Raw genomic sequence first — 10,220 nt, 5'->3', positions numbered from 1 at the left:
GTTCAGTGCTGAAGGAGGGAGGTCCCGATGCCCTCCACCAGGTACTCCACGCCAATAGCTCTGATCATCAGCACTCTGAATAGCCCCTCCAAGATGGGGTAGAGAAACTCCATCATCAGGTTGGTGATCCCCTGGTGCTACCACAATGGGTGTGCCTGCTCCCTCAGTGGGAGGATCTAGCGATGGATGAAGGTGCGCACCACCACCGGTCCAGTCAGCTCCTGTGTCCTCAGGGGCTTGGTAGCCTCCATAAGAGCGGGGACGTCTGTGGCCTCTTCTACCAAGGGGAACAACCACCATGACACCGAAGCAGCACCTCCCGGTCTCTCCTCTGTGAAAGAAGCCAGCACTGGAACCAAGTTGGGGAGGTAGAACCAGTTCTCCCACCAGCGCGCTTGGCTGCCGAACCCCAACGGATGGGCGAGGGCAAGGTACCGGCCAATAGCATGCGGACACACCTAGATCCAGGCACCCCTAGCCACCGGGAACACGCCGCTAGGAAACAACTGGCACCACCTAGAATAAATACCTCCACAAAGCGAAATGGGGAGTGATCCCGAAGAAGGCCTCACACAACATGATGATGGTTGTGATGTGGAGGATCCCCTCTGGCATCAAGTCATGAAGATGGAGGCCGTAGAAGAATAGAAGGCCCTGTGCGAAGGGGTGCAGAGTAAGGCCGAGCCCCAGCCGGTGGAAGTCGGTGAAGGAGACGATCTCTTGGACATCGGGTTCCGGCGCCAACGCCCTGACAGTGGGAGGGTGCTAGCCCACTGCCAGGGCATTCTCCAGGGCTAGCTCATCCTCCTTCAACCTCTAGATCTCTGCCTCGGTTGCCTCCAAAGGCTCCCATCCCGCCATGGGAGGGAGGGACCAAGCAGAAGCAAGCGGCGATGAGTGGGCATACAAGGGCAGGCGAAAGCTGAGGTTTTTTGGAAGGGGAAGGTTTTGCTGGAAGTAGAAGGTAACTTCCCCTTTCCGCCTCCTCTGTCTTCGCTTTAGTACTCCACAAACGGCGACCGCCACGCTCACACGATCCCACGCGCGATCGTACAAGGCGGCGGTTGTTCCCGAACCCAAGGCGAAAGCGAACCACGGCCTCCCTGTCGAGTTGACCCACGCATGCCACCCACTCCGCGCGCACCTCAAGCGGGACTTGAGGGGATCCGACTCCCCTTAAGCCCACCAGCCGCCATCAACGGTCCAGATCTGCACGCACCAAGCGTCGTGGCTCCTCCTCCGCCAGATCTGCTCCACGTGGCCCTGACGTTTGATCTCCTAGACGAAGTAGGACGGCGTAGGAGCGCACGCCTTAACTCCTCCGTCAGGCACAACGGCCCAGACGCCATCAAACTGCATGCACGAAGCATCAGCAGACAGGACATGCCCAGAAGCCGCCATGACCGCTGACAAAAAGGCCCCACGACCGTGGACGGGACGAGAGTGTGAGGAGAAGCCAGATAGAGGGGGAAGGGGAGGCAGCACGAGCCACGGAGCTGGCGGCGGCCATCGGCACGCGCATCTCTAGGGCGCTTGAGGCCGATCCATCGATGTGAGTGAAGAAGGGAACGGGGCGGAACTCGAGGTCGACGTGCTTGAGGCTGGCTCGCACGCTATCGAGGAGCCCCCGGTGGGCAGCAGCGCTTCTAGGGCCTGGGCGCGTGGAGGTGAGGAGCCCCCCAGGCGAACGGCGACACTTCCAGAGGAGGGGGTGAAGCCATGGAGGAGCCACGGAGTTGAGCGGCTGGTGGCGCGGTGCGAGGCTACGGGCGTGCGGCCACATGAGGGATAGCGAGAACGCGAGATGCCGTTCGTAGCTACGTCCCCACCGCGACTGCACCACTGCTACGGAGGAGCACGAGATGGAGCAGGACGGAAAAGGAAATGTGGGAGAAGCAGAGGCTGCGGAGGGTAAAAAAGGCTGAGTATCAGGGGTCGGAGCCCCACATCGCGACAAAAGGCGTGTTGGTTCCACTAAGCGGTGGCCCCATGCCAGTACAGTCGCTCATGAATTTTTTTCATATTTCAATGATCAAAGTAGTGCTTTTTCTATTCTAAATTATAAGTTATTTTTGACCTTCATAAATATACATAGCTTTTGTTGCGTACCTTTTTTTTAATCTTTTGTTGTGTATCTAGTTACTACTTACTACACTATAAATGTCTACAACTCTACTACATACTTAGCAAAAGCTATGTACGGTAGAAAAGTCAAAATTATTTATAATTTTGAATAAAGGGAGTATATTAGATAGATATATGCTCCTGTCAACGAAAATAATCATGAAAATTTTGATTCCTTTTTACCTTATCACACCACGCGATGTCGATTATCATCTTACAAAAACTCGAACATAGAACACCTGTACATGGAGGGAAAAAATGACGTATTCTATACTGATAGCCCGTACAAATTTAAATAGTTGGAGAAAAAATAAACAAAATTTGTGTTGTGATACGTACTCAACAAGTTGACCAGCAGTAATTGATCTTTTGCTTTTTTGTTAACTGTCTTGGTTGACTCTTAATCAAGTAGGGAGAAAAACAAATTTATTATACTAGGCGCATGAATCGTTCAAGTCAGTAAAAAATATTCTTCAACAGATGAGTCATTCTCTGAAGAATATCAGCCTGGTTTCGAGTGGTTTTCTACTCTAATCCATGTCAACTGAGCATGGTAAACTAGATACTACGGACCTCAATTCCCTTAACTTTGTCGTTGGTTAGCTCAAAATTGAGCTAATTAGCATCATAGAAAACCTTTTGGCTTTGGGAGTATATTTTTGCCAATAAAGACTTGACGGAAGCTAGTAGATATTTTTCCTCCAAATAGAAGATTGTCGGTGCACACGATGCAGGCGTGATACTAAATCGTGTTTGCATTTTCAAAATAAAAAGGGAAATGACTCCGAACTCAGTGACACTAGGGACCTATAAAAGGCCTCCTTAAAAAGCCACATGATTTCTGGTTCTGGTTCTGTTTCAATACTTGTTTATTGATGGTCTCACCCACCAAAACCTAGAAATAAATTATAAGTTCTGAGCTAGCTAGTAGCACCACAAGATGATTGAATGAAAATCCTAGTACGTGTTTCCACAAAAAAAAAAGCAGGTCAAGATGAATGTTCCATGCCTCCATGGTCCCATGGACAGAGAGCATTATGACTTATGAGTGGGTTTTCTTGGAAGAAAAAAATATAGGGAGTGGACATAGACCTACAACGGCAACCGAGCGATTGCTAGAACAACTCCAAGAGACCCGCTATATCCTTCTTAATTACTATGAATAGATATTTTAGTAAAAAATTCTTTAACAACTTTTTTAAATTGGATATCCAGATATAACCGTCTTCTATTCTATATTTTTCGCTAGTAAAGATAGAAAGCGATAATGACTCTCCAAGAACATATAGAAAAATTACTTGAAGATTGAACAGATATCAAAAACGATTCGTATATAGATATTTTTGTAAATAATGATTGAAAGAGTGAGCTTTATAAAGACATTCCCAGATGCTCTTTTATGGTACGATAATAGCCGGTATGGGGCCACCGATCGCTGCTCCTTTGATTTTCCCTTGGGTCCTTACCACCCCGACAAATCTTTCACCAGCCAAACGGTGTAATCAGACCTGTCTGTACTGATGAATAAACCAACGTGCAAAGCGTCAAACCGAAGAAGGTTCGTCAATCACACCATCGTCAGTGTGATCTTTTTTTCCTTCCTTTTTGGCATTGCTTCACCTAGGCCTTGTTTAGTCCACGAAAAATTTTGGAAAATAGTATTATAGCATTTTCGTTGTTATTTGATAATTAAGTGTCTAATCATAGTCTAATTAGGCTTAAAAGATTCATCTCGTGAATTTCATCTAAACTGTGTAATTAGTTTTATTTTTTATTTATATTTAATGCTTCATGCATGCGTCCAAAGATTCGATGTGACGGAGAATTTTAAAAAATTTTGCAAAATGAAGTGCAACTAGCACACTAGTCTATGAAAAAAGTTAATCAACAGCCAAACACGTGCAGGGTTTGTACCTTCCGGCGACCGGCGGAGCTCCGTTGTCGGATCACCGACGAGATCGGAGCGCGGAACGGCCAATCGCTGATGTCGCTCGCTCGCGGATGCAGACAGCGTGCAGCTGTACGGGGTACGTCTGCTCCAGTGGCTGGTTGTTCACCTGCCGCTGTCGTCACGTGGCGTGCTCGCCTGCTCGCTTCCTCTATTCCAGATCGGCCGCCAGGCCAACCCCACAGCACCCGCTCGCCGCCGATGGACGGCCGCCCACCGCCATGGCCGTGCTCACCCTTACGCGTGAGAGAAATGGGATATAGTCACTCTCAATTTTAGAATGGGGTGGTTTTATCTCTCTATTAGAACAGGTGCCTCCGTCCGTGCTGGGTCCAGGTTGGTTACGCTTTTTTTTTTTTTTTGACAGAGTAAGTATACCCAAATTTAAAGGAATATTCCTTTTTAGAAACAACTACATCCGTCGTGTTATCAAATATCGAATGCTGCGTAACTTGTATCCTAAGGAACAGATGTATTCCCAAATCTAGAGAAATATTTCTCTCTATAAACAACTCCATCTCTTATGTTCCCAAACCAAATATTGGATGAAACTGTCTCTATCTGGCATCCAAACGAAACACATTATCACCCCCTGTTGCCGTTCTTAAACAGTTGCCTTCTTTCGGTGCTAACAAATATCACTACTCTGCTCAGAAATACAGTACAACTCCATGTGCCCACCACATCTAATCACCCTCTTACTGTCCACTCCACCTTAGGCCGCGTTTAGTTCGCCGAAGTTGACGCCAGTCAGATTCACTGTAGATCACTATAGAGCACTGTAGCATTTCGTTTGTATTTAGTAATGATTGTCCCATCGTTGACTAATTAGGCTCAAAACGTTCGTCTCGCAAAGTACAACCAAACTATGCAATTAGTTTTTTATTTCGTCAAATTTAGTACTCCATACATGTACCGCAAGTTTGATGTGATGAAGAATCTTCTTTTTACATAGTGCCAAAGTTTAGATTTTGGTGGAACTAAACATGGCCTTAACCACCGGATGCATTGTAGCTATGATAATCCATGTGGTCACAGGGATGACCACAAGGATGTGTAATTTCCGCTTTCCTACTCACGATTGAGGCGAACAATAATGTTCACCGTGCATCAAGTCCCGGTGACCAATTTTGCTGCTAGTTCAAGTTTGGCCAGCTGTGGAACCAACAGCAACAAAGATCCAGCCTGTCCATTCAGTTGCCAAATGCAGTATGAACTGTGCACCTTTCACAGTTGCTCAAAGGTCACACGAAACATTTTTGTTCACCACCTTTTACGGTACTCAAAGGTCACCAACAGAGCAAGCACAAGTGGACGGAGAAATGTGAATCTGTAATTGCGGCTGGTTACACAGGGGACACCAAAAGAGTAACAGTAACATACGAATTTGATAGATCAAAACTGCAAATCTCTCAGCAGTTTCAGTACAGACTCGAAAAGGGGAAGAAACAAAGAAAAAAAAATACCGGACGACCAAACTAGTAAAGATAAAAGATCAGCGTATAATCCTGGCTGCTGTCACACCAAATTATACCAATCCCTAAGCCGGCGGCGCCGACATGGCTTGCTGCGGCAATTGCCAAAGCCTTCTTCTTCATCCTTCTCTTCATTCATCTTCTATGGAGCAGCCAGTCACTGATCAAACACACATCCAGGAGCAGGCAGCAGCAGCAGCAATGCTTGCAGGTATCAATCAGCAGAGCCAGAGGAAGATACAGCACGGAGACACAGTCTCTTCATGTCCAATTTGACTTCCCAATAATCTTAAGCAGAGGCCTTGTCGAACTTGAGGGGCTTCACCACCTCCCAGGTGAAGTCGGCGTCGTCACGGCCAAAGTGGCCGTAGGCGGCGGTCTTGATGAACCTGTTGCCGCCCTTCTTGAGGTCGAGGTTGATGGTGATCATGCCGGGCCTGAAGTCGAAGTTCTCCTTGACGATCTTGAGGATCTCCTTGTCGGGGATGGTCCCGGTGCCGTACGAGTCGACGAACACGGACAGGGGCTCCGGCACGCCGATGGCGTACGACACCTGCACGAGGCAGCGGCGGGCGAGGCCGCTGGCCACGATGCTCTTGGCGGCCTGCCTGGCGATGTAGGCGCCGCTGCGGTCCACCTTGGTGGGGTCCTTGCCGGAGAAGGCGCCACCGCCGTGGGCTCCCCAGCCGCCGTAGGTGTCGATGATGATCTTGCGGCCCGTGAGGCCGGCGTCGCCGTGGGGCCCACCGATGACGAAGCGCCCGGACGGGTTGAGGTGGAAGATGGTCTTCTCGTCCAGGTACTTCTCCGGGATGACGGGCTTGATGACGTGCTCCTTGAGGTCGGCGGCAATCTCGTCGTTGGTGACGGTCTCGTCGTGCTGGGTGGAGATGAGCACGGTGTGCACGCGGACGGGGACCATGGCGCCGCCCTCGTTGATGTACTCCACCGTGACCTGGGTCTTGCCGTCGGGCCTGAGCCAGGCGCAGGTGCCGTTCTTGCGGACCTCGGTGAGGCGCGCGCCGAGCTTGGTGGCCAGCACGTGGCTGAGCGGCATCAGCTCGGGGGTCTCGTCGGTGGCGTACCCGAACATGTGGCCCTGGTCGCCGGCGCCGATCTCCTCGGGCCGCTTGGTGAAGTGCCCGTGCACGCCCTGCGCGATGTCGGGGGACTGCTGCTCGATGTTGACCAGCACCTTGCAACGGTCCGCGTCGAGGCCCACGTCGTCGGAGGTGAAGCCGATGGCGCGGCAGGTGTCGCGCACGATCTTCTCGTAGTCCACGGTGGCCTTGGTGGTGATCTCGCCTAACACCATCACCATGTTGGTCTTGGTGCAGGTCTCGCAGGCCACCTTGCTGTCGGGGTCCTGCGCGAGGCAGGCGTCCAGCACGGCGTCCGACACCTGGTCGCACAGCTTGTCGGGGTGCCCCTCGTTCACGGACTCCGAGGTGAAGAGGAAGCTCTCCGCCGCCATTGCCTTCTTCTTCTCGGGTGATAAATTACTCTACCAACCTCTGCAATTTTATTTTATTTAAAAAGCAATTCAGACAATCAGAAACCATCCGCAGATCCACCTCACATTCGAATTGGATGACGAACAAATAGTTAAACCGATGCCGTGAGATCTGAAAATCAGAGCACCACAGACAGCTCCATATACAGAGGCTACGAGATCTAAATGGAGAACCCTCCCTCCGAGAGACCAAAAATTTCAAAAAAAAAAAAAAATCCCAAATTTCCTCCGCTGAATCTCAAATTTAAACGACAACCCAGATCTACAGAACCGCTAAAAGGCTACGGAGTAATCACCAAACCCCACAACCGGATCCGCCATCCCGTGGCGACCATCAGATCCAACCGCAGCAAAAAACAAATGGGCATCAGTTACCCCCTCCACCGAGGAAGACCCAAGGTTTGAAGCATCTCCCCAAGCATGCGCACAAATGACAAAACCACGCACTAACGCGCAAACGCACGCACGAACCTCGGGAGAAGCACGACGAACGAAATAACGATCCAACGAGAGAGAAGAAGCAGGGTGCGGGCAAGCTGGCTCACCTTGCGCTGCTGCTCTTTATTCGGGACCGGCAAGAGGGAGGAGAAGATGCGAACGGGATGTGTGGCACGGGGTCTCGGCACTGCTGGGGCTCCGCCATTTATAGCCGCGCTGGCGCCGGGCGCGGATCCGGGGAGGGAGGTCAGAAGTGGGTCCGCGTGGGTGCGGGTGTACCTGAGTGTTGCGGTGCGGAAAGTATTTGGCGAGTCGGGCAGGCATGCACGGGAGGACATCGCGGGCGGACACTAACCGGATGGCCCCACGTCGGGGGAGAAGCCACCCGCTGGCGGTAGCCGGTAGCTGTAGCTTTGTTGTCCTCTCACCAACCCCACCACGGCCACCAACCCCATGTTGCTGGGCCCACTTCACCTAACATTTCTCTCTCCATCGTTTTCTTTGGTATAAGTATGTTTTATTAGTAGTATTTCTGTTATTTATTTCTGTCCTACAAGTTTGCCAGCCTCAACCTCGAAATGGAAAATAAAATTCTCGCCTCAACTACGCTTCTTTATAATCTATCTTTTTCAACTTGTTTTTTCAATCGAAATAATGTTTTTCTCTCACAACAAATCAGCCTGAATAGCGTTTCAGCTTATTTTTTCAGCGAAGCGAACAGGCCTACCACTGGTTTGGGAGGTGTTTTTTTTTTACTTTTTTATTTATTAAGTGAAAGTTCATTTCTTCTCTGGGGCTATAGTTGGGCAGAAAAAAGAAAAGACGCTTTCCCCATTCTCATTTGTAGGTTCGTACCTAGCGTGGCGGGAGACTGCATCACTGTATGAAAATGAACAATTTTAGCATCATTACTGTCAACGCCTAAAATTATATGAATTGTCCAAAAATTGTAAATACTTTTCAAACAATTTAAGTGGAGGTGAACATGTTGTATGGATCATGTGCTCTCCTGGACAGTGAGCAAAATACCTCACAAGCGTTACATGTATTTTTGGAAATGCATGAAATGCATTTTTTTTCCGCAAGATTCTTGTGTTCAGAATGGTGACTAGGAAAAAAAAAGAACGATCAAGGTCAATGAGAAAAACAATCTCACGATTATTGTTTTGTGCTTGATTTGCTTATCCTTGGAAAGTCGTTCTCATGAGAAAATTGTAGTACCATTTTCCACACACGTGTATGACTGTATGTACATATGTTGTGTTCTCGCATGGGAGCCAATTGTTTTTGTATAGTTATCTGAGCGGCAAAAAAGATGGATAATCATTATTTTTTGTTTGTCATGAATCATATGATAGGATGCAAGTGCCGGTCCAAAATAAATTCAAAAAGCCAAATATGCATGCCTCTGACTCGAAGAAGGAAGATCCGAACACAGAAAGTCTCGCGCTTGCGCATGCATCAGCCTGTTCGTTTGGCTGGGCTGGTTCATTGCTGATTCGTAAAGAAGTACTGTTAGCTGGTTTATGTGAGAGAAAAATATTGTTCTGGCTGAAAATTTACGATCGTTTACGACCGTTTCACCCCAGCCGAACAGGCTGCATGATCCCACCACTACCGCCGCACCTCGTGGCTCCATCTCCAATTGTGGGACAAATGCAGGGGATGAATGCTGGACTCTAGCTAAGTTTTCTTATAACAATAATTATCAAGAGAGCATTTGAATGGCATCATTTGAGGTCCTATATGGTAAGAAATGTAGAACACCATTTAACTGGGTTGAAGTGGGTGATCGTAATTATTTTGGACCTGATTTTATTAAAGAAGTTCGAGAGCAGGTTAGCATTATTCAGAGCCATTTGAAGCCAGCTCAAAGTCATTAGAAAACTTATGCCGATAAGCGAAGAAGGCCCTTGCAATTTGAAGTTGGTGATGATGTGTATCTCAAAGTGTCACCCATGAGAAGGGTGCATCACTTTGGTGTCCAGGGAAAGCTGGCCCCTCGCTATGTTGGACCTTACAAGATTTTGTCCCGGTGTGATTCTTTTGCCTACCGTATCTAGCTCCCGGATATTTTATCAGCAGTGCATAATGTCTTCCATGTTTTCTAGTTAAAGGAATGTTTGCAGGTCTCTGATGAAGCTGTGGAAATTGAAGGACTTCCCCTCCAGCTCGACTTGTCTTATATTGAGCATCTTGTCAAGATCTTAGATAAAAAAGAAAGAGTGACTAGAAACAATGTGATGAAGTTTTATAAAGTTCAGTGACAAAATCACTCGGAGGACGAAGCAACATGGGAGCAAGAAAGCTATATCTTGAAGCATTATCCCCACCTTCTTTTTAGCTTACCGATGTAATTGTTTAAATCAGAATTTATTTTTTATCTTTTTTCCCACACTAGCACATGAAATCTCGAGACGAGATTTTATTTAAGGGGGGTAGATTTATAAGATCATCGGTGTTACACCGTAAATTATTTACTAAAACATGTCATGAGCATCATGTTTATATGTTAATGCATGTAATAAAGTGTGTAGATCAATTTCCGTAACTCAAAATGATCAACTAAAATATGAAATAAAAAGTTGATTCGATAGTCGTGTTATATCACTTAGGGTTTAAAACTAATTTTTATTAAGCAAAAATGCTATAGAACATGTATGTGATACTTAAATAAAGTTTAAAGTACAAACTTTGTAGATGATAATGAAATACTTGCGAT

General features: G+C 47.8%; 1 protein-coding gene across 1 annotated transcript; it reads right to left on the bottom strand.

Annotated features, from left to right (window-relative positions):
* Window positions 1–5,441: 5,441 nt before the first annotated feature.
* LOC136456002 (S-adenosylmethionine synthase 1) lies at window positions 5,442–7,755 on the bottom strand. Its single transcript, XM_066455755.1, has 2 exons — window positions 7,606–7,755; window positions 5,442–7,061 (listed from the first exon to the last, which is right to left on the bottom strand). Exon 2 carries the CDS (start codon window positions 7,019–7,021, stop codon window positions 5,837–5,839), a length of 1,185 nt encoding a protein of 394 aa, XP_066311852.1. The 5' UTR covers window positions 7,022–7,061; window positions 7,606–7,755; the 3' UTR covers window positions 5,442–5,836.
* Window positions 7,756–10,220: the final 2,465 nt, after the last annotated feature.

Source organism: Miscanthus floridulus, chromosome 6 (assembly GCF_019320115.1).
Source record: "Miscanthus floridulus cultivar M001 chromosome 6, ASM1932011v1, whole genome shotgun sequence".
NCBI classification, from domain to species: domain Eukaryota; kingdom Viridiplantae; phylum Streptophyta; class Magnoliopsida; order Poales; family Poaceae; genus Miscanthus; species Miscanthus floridulus.
Note: the sequence above shows the minus strand (reverse complement) of the source record. Positions and strands in the feature narration are given on the sequence as shown.